Genomic DNA, 26,311 nt, shown 5'->3' with positions numbered 1-26,311 from the left:
TTGCATCTACATTTTGTCAGTTCACTGCAGTATTTTGAAATCGGTTCCAGTGAAGTCCATACAATTTTCCAAGAGTCATCTTCTTTTGACCATCCCCACTTAGAAGGACACTGAAGTTTTGGATCACGTATGATACTTTGTCCCCAAACATGACCTGCTTGATAGGCAGCTCTTTTGGCATGTTCCTTGAGTGCATTTTGAGTTGGTAGGATTAAGTCATATGACCTTTGCTTCCGTGCAAAGAGGTCAAGTCTTGCGTCATCTACTGATGAGGTTGCACTGGACCTATCATACATGAGAATTACATATTTCTCCAATACTTGTAGATCAGAATCCTCAATTTCAGATGGGCTGAGACTGAGTTTTGCAAATGTGGCTGAGACTTCATTAAATACATTCCATGTCTGCAAGGCTGTCTTTTTTCCCTTGCCATTGAAAGAAGATACAACATCACACCCTGTGAAGGCATGGAAGAACAACATTCCCTTGGATTTCTCTGGTCCTAGATTGGACACAAGGTCATGTATAGGAATCCACCTGGTGTGTTCTCCCGTGCCGAATCTCACCCACATTTCCTGAAGACCAATTGCTGTGAGAGAAGGCATCATCGATATGGCAATTACTACAATGTCTGTGTCATTTGCATCAACCAGTACAAACTTGTAGCTCTCCTTAGCTGCATGCCAAGCATGTAAGAATATCCATGTGTCGGCCTCCTCATGCGTACAGGGTGCCAATTCTTCTAAGCTGAAGTTGGTGTAATTGGCACTGGTAAGGACGATTTCCTCCCTAGTCACAAGGACTGCATTGCTTGTGGTCATTTCAGCTATGGCATCGGCAAGGAAGTGGAAGAGTTCTGATTTGTTAGTGCTGTCTCGAAGGAAGCTCTTCCAGTTTGTAGGCGGTTTGCTCTTTGCGGTAACTCTCCTTCTGATGGCCTTTTCACGTTTAGATCTAGCTTCTGACTTAAGGCTGGTCTTATGGTATACATCAAAAATGATATCTGTTCTCTTGTGAGTGTGGCTGCAGTTCTGCACCAAGGTAGGAATATCGTTTTGGGCATATTCCTCAAATGTCTTTGGTGTTTTTGGTGCAACAGCATTCACCAGTGAAGCCCCATCAACAATCAGTACATGAGATTCTGGCTTGGACTCTGGAAGCTGGACTTGCCCTTGGAGAATTTCCACAAGATCTGACTTGGTACTTGGACGTAGGTTACCATTCTTGCTGAGAGAGGGGGGAAACGACTGGTTCTCATGCTTGAAAAATTCCTGTAGATCACAACCTCTAGTTTGGCAAGAGATGAAAAGGCGGGAAAACAGGTGGCAATCCTCCTTTAGCAGTTTCTTCTCAGATTGTTTGCTTTTGCCAGTCCTCGTTTTGAAGAAATCTATGCTGTTCTTCTTGATGGACTGGTAGAAATATTGACCATCGTTAAGTTTATCCATAAACGTTTTGAACTGTTCTTTCCCCTTCTGAAGATGTGTAGCAACACGTTCAGCCGCAGATGATTCTGCTATGTCCTTTGTGTCAAGGGTCAGCAGATCTCCTGTCACCTCAGTGAATGGATTGCCCATTTCCTCTAGGACCATGGTGAGCCTTTGAACCTTCTCAAGATATGTCTTTTGAGCTGCAGGTGACTGTTCATGGTGACGAGTGTCACTCTTCACATCCTTACTGTCTGATGCTGTTTCATAGTCGGCCACTAACTTCCTTATTTCTGGCCCAGCCACCATCCATCTTCGAAGAGCTGCTGGATCTTCTGTCAGCCCAATAGCTCCACCATCTCCTTTGATGCTAGCATTATTTTGTTCGTGGGCTTGGTCAATGGCGACTGATGAGAAATGCCTGTCAGATTTGTGAACTACAAAGTTTCCATTTTGGAATTGTTGTGCAACCTCTGAGTGTTGCCTCTCTAAGCTCATCATATCTCGAAGATGAACTGGAAGCCATCGTGTGTAATTAACACTGTTGTTTGCGAAGAAATAGGGTATCAGTTCTGCCAGAGTTTCACGATACAATGCGAAATTTCCCTCTCTGAAAGCACGTATCAGTGTCAGAATGGTTGAGCAATGGCCACATCTGACTGCACAATACCATGATTCAGATGGGACCTTATGTCCACCCCATGCTCAATACTGCAAACAAACTGCAGAAGTGCCTGGGGAACGGCTTCCTCTCCAAACCCTTCTTGAAATGCCAGGCTGAATTTTGTCTTGTGAGCCAGCATCTCTTTCCGGATGATATCAGCAGCTTTAGCCAGATGAATGGCTTCACTGTACTTGCTAGCATCAGATAGAATGGTGCTTACATCTTTTCTGAATGCAAGAAGGACATCTCGCCCTTTCTTATGTGCTTCAAGCTCAGGGATCCTAGAGAGTAACTTCTCTTTTAATCTGGTAGAATTGACCTCTGGGGATTCCACACCTAGTTGTTGCAGCCGACGCTTGTAAAGTGAGGCTAGATCAGCAAGTCGAAATATCACTGGTGTTGTTTCTGTACCGGTAACCATGCTATCCATGATGTAGATCACAAGCTCTGAAAACGCTAGGGGGTAAACGTCTTTCCCTTGACCGCTGTCATTCTCCTCTTGCTTCATGACATTAAGATGTGCTCGCTCTGAGTTGTATAACTGTGCCAAGAATCGAGGGTGATACTTCAGCTCTTGGGCAACAACATCACCAGCACTTAACTTTGCTAGGAGCTTTCCATTGTTTAGGGTCCGGGCACACTGATTAAGCCTTTCATTCAGCTGCATGGTCATTGCCTGTCTTAAATTTGATATTTCATCCTCTTCTTCACATAAGAAGCACTGTACCTCTGGAGGGTCTGAGGTCCTTTGTCTCTTCTCACGGTTCTCTTCTGTGCCTGATGTACTGGGGGTTATTTTCCTTTTCTGTCCTCTTGACAGCTTTGTGTTATTGAACAATAGTCGGCAGCTTTGGTGATATTTTGCTTTATTTCGTATCAGTGTGGCTTCTATGCCTTCTCCTTCATCTAACCGTGCTGGATTAAAGGGTATTGGTATATCATTAAGGGCATAAAACAAAGCCACATTTTTTGCAATTTTCGCATATCCAGCATAGTCCTGTTTCATCTGGAATGAGCTAAGAGGTGAAATTAGAGTTTCATCTCTTTTGTCAACCTGACAAAGGCAACATTTACTCCAGTCAGTTTGCTGTCTAGTTTTGGCATCCATCGTAAGAGTCGTTGAAGTGGTGTAGGCCGAGGGTTTATCCTTTTACCACCTTACCACCTTTGCTCACTTTGATGTATGGGATACAGTTATGTTCATGCTGCTGCCCTATACCTAACCCGATCGTTCATCCAATATCATTTAAATCCCGTGCGATCCGTACACCATCCGGATAACAATAAAGTCCCTGTCATCCTTGGCTCGGCTCTCCCGCGCTGGCACATCCTGTCAATCCAGGTGCGGCTATCCAACCTTAGGGGCTGGCTAGATAGCATTTGGGATACTAAACTGGAGTTTAGCTGATATTGAACCCCATGCTGAGTTCCACAGCTGTGTCTGTCACCAGTGTGCCCTGGTAGTGAGCGACATACACTCTCGTCATAATATTCTGCAAAATTCTCCTTCTGTGGAAAAAAACGGTGGTACTTAATTTGATCCTCGTGAGATGTGCCGCCTTGGTCACAATTTCTCAATGGGTTGATTCAGGGGCTTGTATGGAGTGAGGAAGGTAATGGAATTAAGAACACCTGATTTCTTCAGGATGGCTAGCATGGTTTGTAAGCCTTTTTGGAGCATTTTATAGGCAAAAACAGGTTATCCACTTTGTCATCCTTGCATTAGCAGTCCTTTTTAGGCATAAAAGTTGGAAAAAATGAACGTTTATGGAAATTTGTGGTTTTCTGGCGGCCATCTTGAAAAAAATGGTCGCCATATTGGAATTTTTGATGGCCAGCACTTTTTTCTGAAAAAGTAACTTACAGAGACTATTGATGCCAAATTTCACCAAATGAACGATTCTGGCAAAAAATCACATTAAGCTGCTCCACTATAAGTGATTTTGCGCTACACAACAGATACTCTCAAGTATTGTAAATGTCAACTAGATTAAAGGAATAAGTTATAAGATGGTAAACATTATGAACTTTGGAATATAGTTTTTTGTCATATACTTACAATATATATATATATATATGTATATATATATTTATATATATATATACGTATATATATATATATATATATATATATATATATATATATATATATATATATATATATACATATTCAAATAAACCGCGCCAGAGACTTCTTGAATCTGCGCTTATCGAAAATTCAAGCACAATTAAACAACGTGCGGGTTTCTATAACATAGCGCCATTAATAAGTAAACTTTTATTAAAAGAACATTATTTAACTGTAGACACAGATTAACCTTCTCACACCATTCAAATACCCTCTGTAATAATTAATACATATAATCTCAATCAATAAATTACATAACAAAAACACTCATTTCATTTCTGTTACCAACTTATATTTGAATTTGAACATATCTTTTTTCCAGTAAGAATATTAACTGCGTTCATATTGTTTAAAATTACATTAACGACTATATGACGTCACAAAAATGTCCCTCTCTTTAACAGTGCCACCCCACTCCTTTTTGAATTTCAAACGTCTTTTTCCGTTTTTTGTTTTTTTATTTTTTTTTTGTTTTTTCTGAAATAGTACTGCGTCATACTTTGCACGTGAAACATTTTCAAATATTTTGTACTGGTATTTTTTGTTTCTTAATCTCATTCCTCCAGAGGAAGTCTCGAAATTAAGACGAAACGTTGATGAACACATAATACGGTTTGTTCCTTTATATATATATATATATATATATATATATATATATATATATATATATATATATATATATATATATGGAGCTTATTTTTGTGCATTCCCTTTTCGCTTTCTTATTTTGCATATTTTTATTCACTTTCCAATCGGCTCGTTCCAGCCCCGTCGGCTTTACGTGATTATGGCAAATAATCAGGCCATTCAATTTCCCCGTATAAATTTCTCCCATTGAAACCATGGACGGACGCGCGCGTTGTTTGTGGTGACGACTGCATCTGAAGTCGAATCTTTTTGGTCAATGTTATTGAACAAATTACATTTCCGGCTTTCTTCTGAAAAACGAATTCGTCATCCAAACAAAATTTACGATTCGATGTCGAATTTCAGACTTTCGTATATATTTTATTTTTATCGAATAAGAAATTGGTTCAGATGAGCAAGAAATTAGATTTTGTCAAAATAAGATTGATTTTGAATGCTCTGCTTATTCGACATTATATGTCTATTCAGACTTATCGTATCATATTTCTTTTGAATATATATATATATATATACGTATATATATATATATATTGTGATATAAAATATATTGTGATATAATATATATATATATATATATATATATATATATATATATATACTGTTATATGAAATGAAGTTTGTTTGTGTGTCTGTGTGACCATGGGTTCGTTCTTTATAGACACAAAAACGGCTGGGCAAATTTTATGAAATTTGATACGACAGTACTTTATATGTTTGGCAGTGTTCATAGACATATTTTGTATCAGAACGTCCCCGAAATACAATGACAGCAAAAAGAAAGTCCGCGCTTGTAAGTTTTTAAAAAACTGCAAATTTAAGCTAAATTTAATATAACTATTTAAACAACCTATACCGCATATCATTCGCCTTTTATTTCCCTATAATTTTACCTGTTCATATAAGAATTTTAATTGAAATATTCTAGTGTTCACGTCAATTTAAAAAAAAAATAACGTCAAATTGAGGAGACAAAAGAAAGTCCGCAGCAACAAATTCGATTAAAACCAGTTAAAAGTATAGCCCCTAAATCAGTTTAAAATATCCACCAACGGGCAACAAAGCATCTCTAGTCGTAAGTCTTGTTTTTACAGGTTATACAACATAACATTTAGTCCATATGCTATGACTTTCTCTTAGTGATCGTCCGGAGCTCATTAATTACCACTTTTCTGGTTTATTCAATCGAGAAATCAGCCGCAGATTGACATCTGATGAGAAAACGGTAAGAAAGGCTGTGCAAAAGCACCAAAACACCGGCAATGTTCGTAATGCCACTAAATCTGATCGTACTACAGTTACTCCTAACAGGGAAGGCAATACTATGAAAATCCGCAGCCTACGAAACAGATTTTAAACGGTTCCCCAAATCCAACAACTATGCAACCTTGTAAAAAATGCTCTGTTTCTACTGTTAAGAACACTTTAAAGGAATTTAATCTGCGAGGATATATTGCAAGACGCAAGCTAATGATTTCTATACGAAACAGAAAACGCCGTCTGGACTTCGTCAGATCCAATGAAGACCATGACTCTTCATATAGGTCAAAAGCGCTTTCAGCGACGAAAGCAAGTTCAATAGGCTAGGCATTGATAGTAGGCAGTACGTTCCTCGGAGGAAAGACGAGGAATTTAATACTAGGTGCTCAGTTTCAACACTGCAAGGTGGTGGAGGTTCAGTTTTGGTGTGGAGCATTATTAGTATCAATCGTCCAGGGCCTATACTTTGCTTGCAAGGTCGAATTAATTCGACCAAGTACATTAATATGTTGGCTGAGCATTTTCTACCCTACTTTGGTCGGAATTTAGATGATAATCTCATCTTCATGTAGTATAATTCACACAGCTTGCAATGTCAAGAGTTTCTTGGTGGAGCATGATATTCCGTGTTTGGATTGTCCTACACCATCTCCAGACCGTAATCATATATAAAACGTACGACATTACATCAAGCAAAACCTACGCAATGATAAAATTTCAAATTTAAAAGATCTTTGGACAAAAATTAAAGAAAACTGGGATGCCCTTTCCCTGGAGTATTGCTGCAGCAAATTCAAGGAATTTCCAAAAGATTGCATGCTGACAAATTGCAGAATGGCCATGCTACTAAATATAAACTAGTTCATTGTGTTACTGTTGTATTTGTGTTGCATTAATGTCCTAAAGTTACATTTAAACAAGAATTTTCAATTGTGCGGACTTTTTAGCTTCCTCAATTTGAAATTATTTTTTTTAAATTGATGTGAACAATTATAGAAGATTAAAAGGCTAATCAAATGAAGTATAGTTTATTTAAAAAGTTTTTGAAAAAATTACAAGTGCGGACATTTTTTTTCCGCCTGTGTATATCAAAAACTGATAATCGAAATGATCTGATGAAAGAAAACACCTTAAATGTTACATAACAAGTGCATTTGAGTTTACTTTCAATGCATATATAACAATAATTACCACTTTTTATGCATTCAAAACCAAGCTTATATCTTTACATCATCAACGCTCTGATCCCCATCTGGCATCAATTGAAATGGATAGCTCTCGTCTTTGGGAGGCTCTGTGTTTTGACAAGCTTCTGGAATTGACCTTTACTCCTGATCTGAAATGGAACACGTACAGCAAATCTGTTGCCAAGGTCGTTGGAAAGATGGTGGGATCCTTCTATCGCTCCAGAAGATATCTCACTGCTGATGCACTTCTCTATCTATATAAAGCCAGGTACGTCCAAGGATAGAGTACTGTTGCCATATCTAGGCCGCAGCTGCTAATACAGCCTATCCTGCCTTGACAGAGTACAAAATAGACTTCGTAGCCTAGTGGGAGATACCCTTTTCTCTTCCCTGCAACCTCTCTCCCACAGAAGGGACGTTGCGAGCCTGTCGTTTTTTTAATCGTTATTTCCATGGGAAGTGGTCGTCTGAACTCCAATCTCTGGTTCCCCCTCACCAATCTTTCACGAAAAACACCTGTCTAGCCGAAACCATTGTCAAAAATTTCCTCACTCCTTATCTGTGCCTAAATCAAAACGTAGATTCCATGAACAAAGATCATTTCTTAAAAGTGCACGCCTGTGCACTCTCTTCCGTTTGCCTGTTTCCCACCTGACTACAACCTGGATGTCTTCAAATCCAACATAAACAAGTTCCTGATGAACCACACCCTTAAGTAAGACACTTTATCAGATCTCAATTACTAACGATTACTACGATATTATCCCATTGATTACTGTACCCGCAATAACTCTCTCGCCGATTGGCCTCCGGACCTTGATAAGTGATGACTCCCTTGTAAAAAAAAAAATACCACACAAACCGAAAGGCTCGACATAAAAAAATCAATAGTAGACTCTTTGATATCAGATAGATACGTTCGAAATGATTTTTCCGTTTAAAATACAATTGAAACATGATACTTGACTTTTGCATATTAAGCTTTCATTCGGGCCTTTAGCTATAGAAAATATATGACATCGACAGTGTTCTTTACAGTGCAATGTAAACTACTATGTATTTTGGACAAACACTGCATGGAAGCAATCTTCCCCCAACTAAAACAGGCGACTAATCGATTTGGTTAGCAAATGGTCAATTTTATCGTTTCTGCTAACAATAAAAACATGGGATTGTGAAACATTCGTTGATCATCGTTCACTCCTGTCCAAGGTTAGGTCACCGTGCTTGTATATATATATATATGTATATATATATATATATATATATATATATATATATATATATATATATATAAAGAGAGCGATAAAGAGGGAATGAGATAAGTAAATAGAGACAAAGAAATAAAGAATTGCCGTTGATGCACGGGTACACGCTAGTTGACTATACTTAAGCAAGCGTCAATCTTCTAAGTACTTAGTAAGCAAAAATTTTGTAGTACCAGGCGCTGTATGTTGACAGCTTACTATCAGTAAATCGCGTCGCTAAACAACAATGTCCGGCGTTCCGATTATGGCAAAAGAACCTGAATGACAGTCAGTGATAGAATGGGGAAAAAGGGAACGTTTCTACATCTAGTAGTAATACAAAACACTAGACTACCCGTTACCCGTTGGTCAAGTATATGTAAAGTTAGCTATGGACTAGTGAGTATGCAGAATTAATGTATAAAAGTGCAAGTGGGTATACAGAATACATGTATAAACGCGAAAAACTTGAATGCACGCGCGCACGGAAACAAAGGTGGCGATCAATGAAAACAATACGAAATACATTACATAATAAACGTATTTACGTCATTGCAATTAGATTAATTGAAAAATAAAACGAAAAGAAAAAAAAAACAAGCCGGAAGGGTTCATTGTTTAGATCCACTCTAGTTTGTGTATGTGTATGTTAACAGTGATAAAACACCAGGAAATAATAAGTAATAATTAAGTAATATTTAACGTTTAGACCTTTTTAAAGTAAATCTTTTAAAATAAAATTGCCGCCACAAACACACGTTTTGAAGTGCTTCTATGTATCTTGTTTTTTTTTGTTTTATTACTCGTAAATTTAATATAGTCAAGTTTTGGGGAGTATTTAATCTTACAGATAATAGCAGATCATCAGAAGAGAATACGCACCGTTTCGGGGCCATCCAGTCCACGGCTTGTTCGTGTATTGGCCCCTGTTACTGATGTGAGACCCAGTTATCTGCTCAATACAATAAAAAGAATAAACGTTTGATAATTAAGCGGTTCCTTTTACAAAGAACGGATTTGCCCGTGTCGTTCAATGATCGAATACTATGTCTTATATATTTGTTAGAACGCGGACATATCGAAGAAAAAATAATAGAAAATAATAATGATAATAACAATAATATATATGTGTATATATATATATATATAACATTAATACAAGATGTATGTATACATAAATACATTAAAAAATTATTATAGAAAATATTAATGCTAACAAAAATAACATATATATTACATTAATAAACTATGTATGTATACATAAATACATTAAAAAGCATAATAGAAAATAATAATGATAACAAAAGTAACATATATATTACATTAATAAAAATGTATGTATGCATAAGTACATTAAAAATAATAATAGAAAATAATAATGATGACAAAAATAACATATATATTACATTAATAAAAATGTGTGTATACATAAATACATTAAAAATAATAATAGAAAATTTAATGATAACAAAAATAACATGTATATTACATTAATAAAAAATGTATTTATACATAAATATATTAAAAATAATAATAGAAAACAATAATGATAACAAAAATAACATATATATTACACTAATAAAAAACATATGTATACATAAATACATTAAAAAATAAATGATAAATCCACTGGCATATAACTACACTGTAGACACTTGCGACCATATAATACCGTATCCCTTTTCGCGTAGATTGTAATGTAACCTTCACGGGTCAGCTCTCGTTTTAGTTTCTTCATGTTTCTCTGACTTGCATTGATGTTGCCTTTTACCCGACTCTTATAAGCTATTGTAAATCCAATGTAGATGAGTTATTTTCCTTGTTTTGGCTTTTCACTTATTACTCACATTCGCTGATGCGAGGATTAGATATCTGAATTGCATTTGAATACAGAAACATGTTTAATGCTTTTGCGTTTTCTGTAACGAGCAACGGCTTTGCGCACGTGCCGTATACATTTTTAAGGTTGCGTCTAACAAATTCGTTAAGTTAAGACGCGCTCATTTAGAAAAGAATACAAGAAAAAAAAATAGAAAAAAAGGAGAAAATAAAATAAATAAATAAATAAAATAAAATAAAATAGTATAAATAAATTAAACAAAAATATGAAAACTATTAAATAAACGAATAAATAAATAACTGCAATGTAGACACTTGTTATCACTCATGCGATATTTCTTTTAATCCAGAGCCACATAGCACACTGTTCAGTTACCTCTATGAATTGTTTACCAGCAGCGCTTCTCTTTTTCTGCTTTAATTCCAAGCTGTCCTAAAAGTTTATATAAAGAGCCTGAAATGAAACCGCTTGCTCTGATCTCTACAGCTCAAAGGTTTGTTACGTAACCTTCCTATTTCTGCATCTTGTATTGCTGTTGTTTTTCTACCCGGCTTTCATAAGGTACTGGCAATTCAATCAAGATGAGTATCTCCCTTGTGATTGACAAAAGAACAATGTCTGGCCGTTGATTCTTTCCTTTTATATTTTTGGATAATTACTTTGCCAGCCAGCGAGATCTGCGGTGATTATCGAATCATCATTGATTCCAAGAATATTTCGACTATTTACGAGCAATGGACCAGTTATACGTTTTTATCCGATCCACATTTTTACTTTGTCAGCAAAAAAAAAAAAAACGTGTTGCTTTTGTTGGTAGCTTCGGGCTTCATGTGATTACTTATTATTGTTGTCATTCCCTCATGTACCTTGTTGTGCCGCCACGTATATCGGTCCTTAGCAAGGGTCTCTCTGCAGGAACTAAACACATGTTTCATAGTCTGGGGTTTTATTTTGCATAAAACGCAGGTTTAATCATCCCCCTTCTTCCATTTGGAAAGGTTAGTTATTGATGGAAGCATGTCCTAGGTTGAGCGTATTATTAAATTCAACCTTAGCTGCGACATTTGCCAAATATCATTCCATGTAATGGATCTTTGCATAGTTTTTTCCTCCTATTTGTCTATTGTCCCTGCTGTGACTTTTGAAAAGCTTTTGCGAGCCTTTTGCTTTCTTCCTTCCTCTTTATTTCCTGAATGACCAGATCGCGGTGCTCGTTGGTTTTAGCCGTAGACCATCTTTGAATGCTGGTAATTCCCAATCCAGATTTCCCGGTCTGAGTGAGCTCAATGACTTTTTTTAAAGCTGAACTTTCTTTCACCGCATTTATAGCACCTCGGGCTTTCCAATCCATTCCTGTTTTTACAGAGAGTTTACTGTCTTTACAACGGCGTCATTGGAATTGTCTAACATCAACTGGAATCTGACTTTGAAATCCTCCGCAATAGATTTAAGCGGCAATTTTAGTTTCGATTGTTTGCTATATAGAGCTACATTTGATAATTCTGAAGGCTAACCCAGCCATTTTCTCGTATATCTGCTGATTGTTGCTCCTATTACCTCAGCTGTGCTCATATTTACTTCATATATGAGAAGAGGCCACAAAAGAATCGGGATTACCATATATTGAAGACATCATACTTTGTATTTACTTTGCAGTGGACAGTGCCCGATCGTCTTAAGACTTTCATAAAGGGGGTTTATTGTCACTTTAACATGTTTGGAATCTTTCACAGCGTTATCGTACCATATTCCCAGCATCGGTTCTTCTGAGACAGTAAGGATTTTCTGACCATCCACTACAAAGCAGATATTTTGATGCACGTTTCCGTTATTGAGATAGAGGCGTATGGACTTCTTAGGCTTGAAAGTAATTCTGGACCAAACCATCATTTCATTCATACTGATGAGTAACTTGCGCATAACAGCTTCTTTCGATGTGAGGATCGTGGTATCGCCTATGTAAGGCTTTAATTATGACATTTCGCATTTTTCAGCTAATGCTTGCATTGTTTTCTGCTGCTTTGAGACTTATTTTCATCACTAAAACAAAAATTATAGGTGATACTGTACATGCGATTGCAATTTCCACGTTGGTAAACCGCATATGAAACCTTATTGAAATACGTTGCAAAAATATTGCATATTCCTCCTGGGTTGTGCTGCATTTTAAAGGATAGTTGAATCATTTGATGAGGCACTGATCCATATGAATTAGTTAAATCTGGCGATATGACATCCAGCCACTCTTCTAAGTGTTCGCTCTTTGGATCGCCTTTCATATACTTCCATGTTTCAGACAACTTGCTATTCCAGGGATACCAATTTTTGCACGGAATTATCGATATATGTATTTGATAGTAAGTATATTGTTATTCTTGAAGCCATTACTGCTAAAAATATTTTCCTTCTAGGTTAAGAAGTGACATTGTCCGAAATTTATTTAGTTTCTGAGTTTTGCTTGCCGGATATGTACACCCCGTTTACTTTCATTCACTGGTTACGTACATGATAGTTTTCCATGCCAACCCCAAGTTAATATAAAGCCATTTAAGTATTTTAGGGCATCTTTTGCAAAGTAAAAAGAGTATTGCATTCCAGCCTCGTAAAGATTTATTCCTGGCTTTGATGACGACCCGTTTTACCTTTTCATACGTCATTATGTTCATATTGAACTTTTTCTGAGGGATTTCTGGCTATATTAATCTAATATTTTCTTCCAATGGAATGTGCCAGTTGTGGTGTGAGTATGTGTGTCTTGTTCACGTTCTTTACCTCTTTCACGATATGGGTTCGAGTCATCGTGCCTACTACCACTTTCTTTCTCAATACACACCTTTAACCACCCGGGCAACGCCGGAAAACGCCGGGCAACGCCGGGCAACGCCGGGCAACGCCGGGCAACGCCGGGCACCCACACTAGTTGTTTAGAAGTAAAAACTAAAAAATAATCTATATTGTTGTGATGATGTTGAGAAAAAAATATTTGAGCACTAACGTTGCTCGTTTCAATTATACAACTCCCGTCTTCGTAGATGTTATACATTTTTACTTGAAAATGTAGGGAGCTTCAATTTTTAAACGATCCTCGTATATATAAGCCGATACACGATCTCATCTTACATAAACCGAGATATATAAATGCCCAAAATATATTATTCCATCGATTGCTTTATATATGAATTATCCAAATAAAGACCGTTCTTCTCCCGAAAATCGATGGAACGAGACTCTAGGCTGTTATAGAATTGCGTTATTGATACTTACGGTCGATTCCTTGATTATTTCCAAGTTAATTTGTTTACTGACGCCTATTGTGAGCTGCCCCCCTCCCATCGATAATGTTGCAAAAAAGAATAAATTGATTTACTTAGGTATAATTCTTTTATGGATATATAAAGTGTGTTTTCGTTTTGTTTACGTGGAGAAAGGCGTTTTATTTATACAAATCCTTCAATTTATTTAGCTAAATGTAACTACAGGGCATATACGAATAAAGGACAAAAGTCTATACTCCAAATTGCACGATGGTGTCCACCTTATCGTTTATTTGGTAAACATGTGTAAATTTTGCTCGGCATTTTGCTATCTACAGTGAAAATATACAGTTGTCATGCAATGTGAGGCAGTGGGAATTGTCTATACTCGTTTTTCATTCAAAGTCTCAGGTGAAATTCGCTCTGTATTCGCCAACTATGAAACTGAAATACGACAAAACTCCAAACTTACACTCCTCCATACCTCAAACTACTTTAACATGCCCGGATATATCCTCCTCTGCCGTAAAGACTCTGACAGACATATGCACGGGCTGGAGTCTATATTCGAAAAAACCCTCCTCTTGACTAGAGAAACAACACTAGAATCTGACGATTTATGTGCCTTAATGTGCTTTAGACTTAACATGCAACATAATATTAGTTACTTTTATTTTCTCTACCGCTGTCCCTGGACCCATATCCAGGGCTACCGCTTTAACCTCCCATGTTTTGTCCAGTGAACAGTATATACGTTCAGAAACTACAGATAAGATACCTCGTTTTCAACGGGCTTGCCTGAATCCATATTGTTTGTCGGTCAGGAGTTTAGCAGCTGTTAGGTGTTGGACAAGGGCTTGATTAACTAAGGACTCAAATACTTTGGCGAAAAGTGGGAGGAGGCTAATGGGGTGATACTTTAGTGGGTCAGTACTTTCACCAGAGTTCTGTAAGACTGGTACGACAGAAGTGGTTCTCCAGCAGTCGGGAATGCAAGATTCTCTAAGGCAGTTATTGTATGGTTTGGAGAGAACTCGAGCAATCTCAGCAGAGAATTTTTATTAGCACAGCCGTGATGAGATCTGGTCCACATACTTTTGAGGTGTCTAGGATTTTTATGATACCATGCACCTAAGAAGGGGGGATTTTCAAATCGTCTAGTGTGCCGTCTGTCCGCAAAGGAAAGTCGGGGAGGGAGTGGTGTGCCGGGTCCTGTGTGGAGTTTGAGGCAAACCGACTATCAAACAGATTTGCCTTGTAGGTTGCTGTGCAAGCAACCTCATGGTTGTTTGTTAGTGGGGCAATCGTTGCCTGCCCATTATTTACTACAATTGTTTTAGATTTTCGAAAATCACGGGTTCCTAATTTCTGTGCTTGAATGCGTTTCCTGGTGGTTTCAGTGTAATTCGTCTTAGCTGTCGCTATTACTCTCTTACAATTATTTCTGGCTTCTATATACTTCTGTCTGCTTGAACTGGACTTATCAACCAGTTGACAAAAAGACGGTGGACGGAATATCTAGTGCAAAAACGTTAAGTATGTATTTATTTTTTTTAAACTAATCCTAAATGTTTTATGTTACCTTGTTTTTAAACTTGTTTTTCGTGTTTTATTTATGTATTTTGTCTGTATTCTACTGTCTTGTTAGTATTCTCCTGTATTGTCCATCCCGCCCCCCTCATGCTACAAAGTTAAACGATAAAAACAAACAAAATGCCGGCAACTTACGATAAAAGAAAAAATGCCGGAAATTATTCTCTAATAGAGTAGATAAACTTAGGACTTAAAAAAAAAAAGAAAAGTTAGAACTTTTTTAACAATAAAAAAATGTAAATTACATATTTTACACATCTGAACGTAACAACTTTTATTCTATAAATAGATAGGCACTCGACCAAGTTATCCGGAAGTAGAAATCTTCTTTCGCTCTAGAAAGATATATGCCAGCTACCAGTTGACAAAAAAACTGTGGACGGAATCTCTAGTGCAAAAACGTTAAGTATTTATTTATTTTTGTTTTAAACTAATCCTAAATATTTTATGTTACCTTGTTTTTAAACTTTTTTTTCGTGTTTTATTTATGTATTTTGTCTTTATTCTCCTGTCTTGTCTGTATTCTCCTGTATTATCCGTCCCCCCTCATGTTACAAAGTTAAACGATAAAAACAAACAAAATGCCGGAAACTAACGATAAAAGAAAAAAAAATGCCGGAAATTATTCTCTATTAGAGTAGATAAAGTTAGGACATTATAAGTAGTATACTTAATATATACTATTACTGCAAGCTTGTCTGTATTGAAAATGCTTGCTTCTTGCTGGCAAATCAAACCATCTAATATAGTTAGCCTTATGTTCAAGTACATTCGAAGCATAATACAGTGCAAAGTAACAGTTACTCATGAAAACGAACCTCCTGAAGTAAAACCTTGAATAATTATCTAAACTCGAATGTAAATTATTATTAAGCCGACTTTACAAATTGATGATAGTTAATTGTTGGATTTTAATTAATTATAAGATGAAACTCTAATGATTTAAACTCGATAGATAACGACAAACTTCCACCCATTAATATGGGAGGGGAGATTATCATCAAAAGTGTCCTGAATTGTTAACTTAGCACCGGACTTGATACTTAGATATAAATAAGTAACTTGTGTCCATTCCCCTCCTCCCCCCCGTTCTTTATTTTAAATGGAGACTAGATAATACAGTGGATGTGTAATCGGCAGCTACAGTAACTCCAGCTTCTCCTATTTTGTCATTCAGTCCTCATTCAATGAGTGATTTTTCTGACAAAGGGTGAAGAAAAAGCTGCTTAAAGGTCGGTAGTACTTGGTGACCAGTAGTCTGAGATGTCGGAAATTTTTCTGTCTCTGTCTGCCCTGGTGGCCATGTCACTCGTAAGGGTGCTGGAGGTAAACGTTTTGTCTGGGCTGACGTTATCCGCCTGATAGTCAGGGACCCGAACCTTGTATTAACCGCTAAGTAGGCTGTCCTATCAGCAGGCGACAAGTACTGGGACTGCTGTATTGTCATTTGGTGAGTGGATCTGGACCATGCATTAGTCTCTGGAATGGCCTCTCGATGCCATACTAGTGGGTAATTGTTACGGCTTTACCTTTTCGTGTGCTACAAAAAAAATTCCTGTCCTTTTCTCTCTTACTTTCCCTCTCTGTATTGCTCTAACCAAGTATGCCGACCTATTCCACAAATCCCAAAACCTCAACATGAACTATCTTCAGAAAAAAAAATCTCCATTAACCCTAGAACCCCATCTTCCAACGTAGACACATACTACCAGGTCTCCTTCTCCAACATCAGGGGTCTACGTTCCAACCTTCTAGAGGTTGAAACCCAATTACAGGAGACGAAACCGGACATATTATTTCTAAGTGAAACTGGAATAGGGCCGACCACTTCCCTAGATGAGTTCATAATTAACGGATATTCTTATTTAACAGCTAAATCTGACACCCAAGATCGCCATGGGCATGGAATATGTGCCTACATTAAGGATGGCTTCCCGTGTGGCACGGATATCCCTAGAGAAGATCCTAATTTACCCTATATGTGCTTCAGGGTTGCACTTGCTTACACCACTGCATTTATATTTGTCCTCTATAGGCCCCACAACAGCGGAGTTACTATCTTTAAGAGCATATCTGAGAAAATAGACCACATACTGTCTTCACATCCCTCGGCTAACATCCACATCTCTGGTGACTTCAACGTCCATAACGTGGAATGACTGACCCATTCAAATAAGACAGATGATGAGGGGAGGTTTTGTCATGATTTTGCCATTGCTTATGACCTCACTCAGATTGTTCGCGAACCCACCCGTGTGCCCGATACACCCGGTCAATATGCAAGCCTCTTAGACCATTTTCTCTCGACTTCCCCTGAGCTATGTTCATGTTCCGTTCATTCTCCTCTAGAATCCTCCGACCACTCCGTTGTATTAGTTAAGATAAAAACGAAATGTAAGAAGCCCCCAGACGTACCCCTCCACCGTACCGTATACCAATACTCTATGGCTGACTGGGGTGGCTTCCGTACATTCATATCTGATTTACCTCTGCACTCCATGTTTAAAAAGGAATTGTCCTCTATAGTATCAGATCTGACCGAATAGTTAATTGTAGGCATAGACCAATTCATACCATCTAAAAACTTCCAACAAAAACCTAACAGCCAGCCACGGTTCTCCCTACAATGTGCTGCTGCTATCGCGCACAGAAATCACCTTTTCCATAGCTACCAACGTAATATATGGACTGAGACTAAAGCTGCTTTCAAGACTGCCAGCAACTACTGTAAAAGAGTAATGAAAAATGCAAGAGAGCTATATGCCCAGTCTGTTAAATCCAAGGTAGCTGATCAGCGGCTTGGATCCCACTAATTTTGGCAAATAACAAATAGGATCCTGAACAGAAGTGTGCATTCTATCCCAACCATTATCAATGGACCTGAGGTCATGTCGTAAGCGCCAGACAAGGCCGAACTATTTGCAAAGAAATTTGCAGCTAATTCTACCCTATGAGACGAAGGCCATCAACTCCCCATATTTCCTCCTATAACACAGAACACGCTAGGTAACATACAAATATCCGTGCATGAGGTCGCCAAGCTAATAAAAAACCTAGATTCCAGTAAAGCAACTGGCCCTGATGGCATCCCAATTATAGTGTTAAAAAGCTTCAACCAGAACTTGCTCCCATACTTACGAAACTATTAAAGCGCTGCCTTAAGGAGAAGTGCTTTCCGACTCACTGGAAGACCTTATCAGTTTGCCCTGTATTTAAGAATTCAGGTGATAAGTCATCTCCCTCTCAGTACAGGTCAATAATCTCCTGTGTGTTATGAGTAAGTTGCTTGAATCCATATTAAATAGAGAAATAGTCACCCACCTCAGCAGGAATAACTTTCTAAGTGACACACAATATTGTTTCCGCTCTGCAAGATCTACCGCATATGTGCTGACGGTTATATCCCACAGGATTAGTGAATCTCTTGACAAAGGCTTCCTTTCTAGGGCAATTGCTCTTGACATATCAAAGGCCTTCGACAAGGTATGGCATAAGGGTCTACTTCACAAGATTTCCAGCTACGGTATAACTGGAAATGTTTTCCCATTCATTAAATCATTTCTCTCCTGTTGATGGAGCAGCCGCTCTAAGCGCTACCAAAGAGTGAGCCGTTTAGACCTGCCAAATTTGCTTTGTCTGGATCAAACACACAGACACAGAACAAACTGTGTGCAGTAGCACACGTGCATAGAGCAGAGCACGCGCAAACATAACATAACTTTGACACGCGTATATTTCCGGTGACCTTTGACATAACCTTCCGTTTACGTCCTTTTTTCTCTCTCTCTTTTTCGCTGGACATCAAGCCATGCACACGTGTAAACCACGCGCTTCATAAGCGTGCACTAGAAGAGCGGCAGCAATAACATGAGGTAGGCTTGTATATTTTTCTCTTTAATATTGTTACTTGTGAGATGCATACACATAGAGAAGACAATATGAACAATTCAAGACTGTCATATTTAAGCAACATATCACTGGGTAAAATATGAACTGTAACCTCTACTTATGCATCTTCCGCAGAGGTCAATGCGTACAAGCCACAAACACACGTCCTTACATGGCTACCCAATTATTACACCGATGTATAAACTTTACTTTGTTTTGTTCTAAATAAATAATGTATTTTATATATATATATATATATATATATATATATATATATATATATATATATATATATATACTGGTATAATGGTTGTCTACATTGTTAAGTCGTGAACATGCATTATATAGCCTCGCAACAATTGGTGACCCTGGACCTCGACTTACAAAACTTTTCATTTCTTATACCGAGTATCAAGCCAAATAAAAGAGAAGCATTTCCACACCAAAATACTTTGCATTCCTCTGTGAGAGCGATAAATACACCAAGATTCAACACCCATGCCTAACCATGTGTTGTAACCCTTAACCTGTCGTTCGTCTGTTGTTACTTTTTTTTAGTCCACGTGCGCACAGAAGAACACAACTACTAATAACATTATCCAAGCAATCAAAAAAAATAATAAAATAAAATATGATAAAAGTTCCATATTTTCCTTTTTAAAAAAAAAAGATAATAATAAAAAAAAAGTTTTCCATATTTTTTCCCCCTCATTAAAACACAACTTTTGACTGAGAATATTGGATAGTATTTTGTTACTCCATTTTTTGTGCACCACCATGACCGAGGATAAATCTTCTGCTAGTGATGTGGAGGGCTTAGTTTCTTTCAGGATGCCTGCCTTTAATTCGCGAAAACCACACATATGTTTTTTTCAGACGGAGGCTATTTTTGCTAATAGGAAGATTACTTCCCCAGTGCAAAGATATTATTATTTAATTGAGGCATTGCCAGCAGATATTGCCGAGGAAGTAGAGGACATTTTTAGAGCACCTCCTGCTGAAGATCTATATACAGTGCTTAAGCAGGCCATTCTTGAACGAACCAGTGTTTCAGAAACAGCCAGGTTGAAACAACTCTTCAACGAGTTAACCCTTGGCGACCGAAAGCCTTCTCAGCTTCTGAGACAAATGCGTGGTCTGCTCGGCGCACGCACAATGGACGACAATATCTTACAGCAGCTTTGGTTGGAGAAACTTCCTCCACAATTATCCCCCACACTGTCCATGTTCGTTGGAGATAAGGATCTAACACAATTAACGGTTATCGCCGACCGTGTCGCCGACAATTACCACCACGCGTCAGCTGTAACCACCGTCGCGACCAAACCTGCCGCTACAGCCTCCGCATCCAATTCCAACCCGGAATCATCGGAAATTGCTGCCTTAACCAAAGCAATTCAAGCACTTCTAGTGGACAGGCGGTCACGGCCCAACAACAGACGAAACTCCAGAGACAGACGCTCATCACAAAGACGCAGGTCTTCCTATCGATCTCCTTGGTGCTTCTACCACCGTCGTTTCAGGAACAACGCACGAAAATGCGAGCAACCCTGCACCTTCAAGAAACATGAACATTTAAACGGGTAGAACGGTGGGATTACGCGACAAATTCCACTCCATTTCTTCAGCCGAGTCGCCTACTATATATTTTCGACACACTCTCTCGTCGAAAGTTCCTCGTGGATACCGGCGCTGCTGTTAGTGTAATTCCTCCTACACGATATAATGATACAACAGCAGCCCCATTTTCACTACAAGCTGCGAACGGCAGTTCAATCCGAACCTACGGTACCTCATCCCTCACTTTGGGCCTTGGTCTTCGACGTCGTTTTCCATGGATATTCATCATCGCCGATGTGAAAACACCCATCCTTGGTGCTGATTTTCTTTCCCATTTTCATTTTTCCTTGATCTAAAAAAAACGCTGTTTAGCTGACACAAGGACATCTCTTTCCGTCCACTGCGGTATGCTTTCCTGTGATACACCAAGCATCCGCACAGCAAGCACATCAAATGCAATTTTTGCAGATCTGTTAAACCAATTTCCTGAGCTCACCCAACCCTTTCCCACACGGAGAATGTTAAACATCATGTGCGACATCACATTACAACCCGTGGTGTTCCCGTACATGCCAAGCCTCGACGACTGTGCCCGGAAAAGTTGGCCTTAGCCCGCTCAGAATTTCAACACATGATGGGCCTTGGAATAATACGGCCTTCAAGCAGCCCATGGTCATCTCCACTCCACATGGTACCTAAGAAATCGGAAGGAGACTGGAGACCCTGCGGAGACTACCGTGCCCTCAACGCAGTGACTATTCCAGACAGGTACCCTATTCCACACCTGCATGACTTATCAGCTTCCTTATCCGGATCAACTATTTTCTCCCGGATCGATTTAGTCCGTGCATACAATCAGATTCCTGTTGCTGAAGAAGACATTCCTAAGACGGCGATATGCACGCCCTTCGGACTATTCGAGTTCACCCGCCTACGCTTCGGACTGCGTAATGCCGCCCAGGCATTTCAACGCTTTATCGATAAAGTCCTTCGTGGACTGCCCATCGTCTTCGCGTATATTGACGACATCCTCATCGCAAGCTCCTCACAGGAAGAGCACTTGACTCACGTCACTGAAGTTTTCCAACGTTTGCAATCCTATGGACTAAAAATAAACGTTGTGAAATGCGAATTCAGTGTCAATTCCTTGGATTTTCTCGGACATCGGATCGATGAATCTGGACTTACGCCATGCAAGCAGTCCAGGATTTCACAGTGCCTACTTCCTTGCGTCAATTACGTCGTTATGTTGGACTCGTGAACTATTACCGCCGTTTCACTCCAAACTGCTCACATCACTTGTCCAAGCTCACGGATTCTCTACGCACGCGAAAAAAGAACCTCTCTCTCTCAGACGAAGCTATCTCATCCTTCCATGCATCCAAGACCGCACTGGTGAACTACACTAAACTTTCCTACATCAACCCTGACCCGGCAGCTAAGCTCTTTCTTTCAACAGACGCTTCTGATGTAGCTGTTGGGGCTGTTCTCAATCAGATAGTGAACAGTGAAACGCAACCTTTGTCTTTCTTTTCCGCCAAGCTAAGTACGACCCAACAAAAGTACAGCGTTTTTGGTCGAGAACTGCTCGCTATATACTTAGCAGTAAAACATTTCCACTATATGCTGGAAGGGAGACAATTCACGATTTTCACTGACCACAAACCTCTGGTATCTGCTCTTATGTCATCTATTTCTGGGAAACATACACCACGTGAATTACGACAGATGGACTATGTCACACAATATTCTGCTGATATACAGTATTTACCTGGTAAAACTAATATTGTGGCAGACACACTCTCACGTTTTTGCGATCTCAACAGTCTTGAGAAGCCCCTTGACTTCGACTACATCGCAACCGAGCAAGAACGTGATGCGTCACTCACAGACTTTATGTCGACTTCAACAATTCCGCTAGAAAAGACACCAGTCCCATTCTCGGACAAGCTCGTTTGGTGCGATAGATCTGTTGCACATCCACGACCTTACCTGCCTCCATCGTGTCGGAAGCGCATTTTCCGGCATTTCCACGATCTCGCACACCCTGGTAAGAACGCAACAGTCAGGCTCATTGCAGCTCGCTTTTTCTGGCCCAGCATGAACACTGGCATACACAAATGGACTCAGGCATGTATTTCTTGCCAGACTACAAAAGTACATCGCCATACCAAACCCACCACTTTTCTGTACCTGACGCTCGTATTTCATATGTCCACCTGGATATTGTAGGTCCACTGCCACCTTCCGCTGGTCATCGCTATATGCTCACCATGGTAGACCGTTTTACACGTTGGCCAGCAGCAATTTCTTTGCACGATATTTCAACAGAAGTCGTAGCCCGTGCATTTGTAGAGAACTGGATCTCTAACTTTGGTGTACCCAACACTGTTACCACCGACAGAGGTTCCCAGTTTACATCACACACCTTCCGAGAACATAGCAAATCTTTCGGAATTCCCCACATTGCAACCACCGCCTATCATCCTTCTGCTAACGGGATGGTAGAGCGCTTTCATCGTCGACTAAAAGCTGCACTAGCTGCTCAGCCCGAACCGCATCGCTGGAGTGAACATTTACCGCTTGTTCTACTAGGACTCCGGTCCATTATTAAAGAAGACTTGAACGCCACACCAGCAGAGATGGTGTTTGGAACCACTCTTCGCCTTCCTGGGGAATTTTTCACAGTCAACAGGTCCATACCCGCCACAACCTCTGGTTATGCTGACCGCTTGAAACTCGCAATGTCTCGAGTGATGTATACACCAACGCGCTCTGTCACTTCCAAACCATTCTACCCACCTGCTCTCCATTCATGCAAGTATGTCTTCGCCCGCATTGACTCGATACGAAGACCTCTCCAGACACTCTACGATGGACCATACCTCGTTTTAGAACGTCCGGAGAAATAGTACGTCATCGATCGCAATGGTAAGCGTGACACGATCGCCATAAATCGCATAAAACCAGCCTTCTTGGAAAGCTCGTATGATTCTAATTTTCCTTCTGCCAGTTTTTCAGATTCAGAACCAATAATCATACCTAGCTCTGACCCGATCATCACACCTGATTCAGATGTTGTCATTACACCTGCTGCTTCCACACCACGTAATGAACCAGACATAAACTCCCCAGACTCTGAACCTGCACCCACACCTGCTACACGCACGACTCGACGTGGTCGACATGTAGTATTTCCACGCAAATATGAAGACTTCGACACGTCTTAAAATTTATTTTTCTCTTTCCTCTTCATTCCAATACTCCTAGTCCACATACATCTGCATTCTCTTTTCCATTTTTCTTTCCTTTTAGCTTCCAGCTATCTGGGGGGATATTAAAGTGAGCCGTTTAGACCTGCCAAATTTGCTTTGTCTGGATCAAACACAGACACAGAACAAAATGTGTGCAGTAGCACACATGCATAGAGCAGAGCACGCGCAAACATAACATAACTTTGACACGCGTATATTTCCGGTGACCTTTGACATAACCTTCCGTTTACGTCCTTTTTTTTCTCTCTCTATTTCGCTGGACATCAAGCCATGCACACGTGTAAACCACGCGCTTCATAAGCGTGCATTAGGAGTGCGACAGCAATAACATGAGGTAGGCTTGTATATTTTTCTCTTAAATATTGTTACTTGTGAGATGCATACACATAGAGCACACAATATGAACAATTCAAGACAGTCATATTTAAGCAACATATCACTGGGTAAAATATGAACTGTAACATCTACTTATGCATCTTCCACAGAGATCAATGCGTACAAGCCACAAACACACGTCCTTACATGACTACCCAATTATTACACCGATGTATAAACTTTACTTTGTTTTGTTCTAAATAAATAATGTATTTTATATATATATATATATATATATATATATATATATATATATATACTGGTATAATGGTTGTCTTCATTGTTAAGTCATGAACATGCATTATATAGCCTCGCAACAAGTGGTTGTGCAGAATATCAGGCATGCAACACAAGTAGACCGCCAGCTGTCCTCACTCACAGGATTGTGCCCTCAGGAAAGCCCACTGAGGAGGAGTGCAGGGTTCTTTTCCATGCGCGACATGCCACTACAAACATCCCGATATTATACAACTGTTGATGGAGCAGCCGCTCGAAGCGCTACCAAAGAGTTAGGGCTCCTGTGCTGTCAGTCGGAAACACTAGCCAGGAAACTGTCAATCCGATATCCTCAATCCATTAGGTAAAGTCAGCCCAGTCCACTGTACCGACATATATTGTACTGAAGCACTCCCACAGTGTCCAGTTTTGGGGGATGGGATGTGGCGGGAGCGGGGGAAAACGGTGTTCATTTCCCTAGTAAGGAAAAAATGTCAACCTCTGGGCGATTCTGACGAGTCCCTGTGATAGCACCTCTACGCCTGGCTAATAGGCAAAGCAGGAGTATGAGAGCCGGGCGATAGACAGAGCTTATCTCCTCCTTAAGCAGTTTAGGTTTGTCAACCGGTGATTTGTTTGAGTCACCAGCTCTAGGTAGGTTGTTGTCCAGGACTGAAGACGCTCCCTTTCTCTAGGTTTGGCTTTAGAGTTTGTCTTCTCCTAGACGGATGACTTGGGAAGATCTACGGGTCCATCAGAACCGAGAGGGTCCCCCCCGCGCCTGGGTCCTTAGCCAGGTATTTCTGCGACGCCGCATGGGTAGTTAATATTAATCGGTTTATTAGGTTAATATATACTGAAAAAAAGGTTATTTAGGTTAGCATCTACTGTAAGATTTTACTCCTCGAAGTGATTAAAGGGACATTACTAAGCTTTCCATTGTTATTGGGAGAGGGGATAGGTACGAATTCATGCAGTGGAAGCACTATATTTGCAACAGCATTGGTTTGAGAGACGAGTTTATGCAAGGTTAGATATAGTTTTGTAAGTTCAGGAATAGGATAATATGTTTAAGTATGATCAACTTAATATCAGAAATTTTAATTTGGTGCCCAGACTGGGTATTTAATACGACTGAAAGATAAGATATTTGCTCAATAAAGTATTTTCTTAGAAGTTTAGTTTTGAGATAAGAGTATAATTAGAAGCATGCCTGAGAAATCTTTAGGTGTTCCTATTTACAATGCCTCCCCAGTGGGCAGAGTTAGACACCAGGGTCGTTTTTTATGCGGAGAAAAGGAATCTATAGGTGTTTATGTGTACCGATTTACGAGAACTCAGTCTATTAGGGCTTAGGGTTGAGAGTTAGGACTGGATAAGATTTAATTGCAGCTTAGGAAATAAGGCAGTTAGTTTGTGATAAAAAGAGAGGATTTAAGTAACAGTGCAGTATACTTACACGTTATGGTATAGAGTTTTGGTGTAGAGTTAAAAAAAACAAAAAAACAGTGGGGTTGTCATGCAATACAGACAAAGGCAGTCATCTTGGAGGCAAAGTATCTATAGTTTATACATAATATACTAGCAGCGGTATTTAGTTTTGCGGTTTGGAGAGGAATTATCGGTACATAGTGTCGTAGTTTAATTGTTCGAGTCCATAGACTAGGTCAGGCACAAAGCAATTCAAAGGAGTCTCTGATATTGCAATTGTGTCTATCTAATTTTTTAGAAGTTGAATAGAGTATTAGACGG

At 39.2% G+C, this 26,311-nt stretch overlaps 1 protein-coding gene across 1 annotated transcript; it reads left to right on the top strand.

The window, feature by feature from the left end:
* Positions 1–19,910: 19,910 nt before the first annotated feature.
* Positions 19,911–20,720, top strand: LOC145257992 (uncharacterized). The gene has a single exon (XM_080115719.1). The coding sequence runs from the start codon at positions 19,911–19,913 to the stop codon at positions 20,718–20,720; it is 810 nt and encodes a 269-aa protein (XP_079971845.1).
* Positions 20,721–26,311: the final 5,591 nt, after the last annotated feature.

Source organism: Euprymna scolopes, chromosome 33, assembly GCF_053919585.1.
Source record: "Euprymna scolopes isolate OS-2025 chromosome 33, ASM5391958v1, whole genome shotgun sequence".
NCBI classification, from domain to species: domain Eukaryota; kingdom Metazoa; phylum Mollusca; class Cephalopoda; order Sepiida; family Sepiolidae; genus Euprymna; species Euprymna scolopes.
This window is presented reverse-complemented; position numbering and strand designations above follow the sequence as displayed.

What these genes read in the sequence shown, in the direction of transcription:
- LOC145257992 (XM_080115719.1), top strand. Translation starts at nt 19,911, where the DNA reads ATGACCGAGGATAAATCTTCTGCTAGTGATGTGGAGGGCTTAGTTTCT.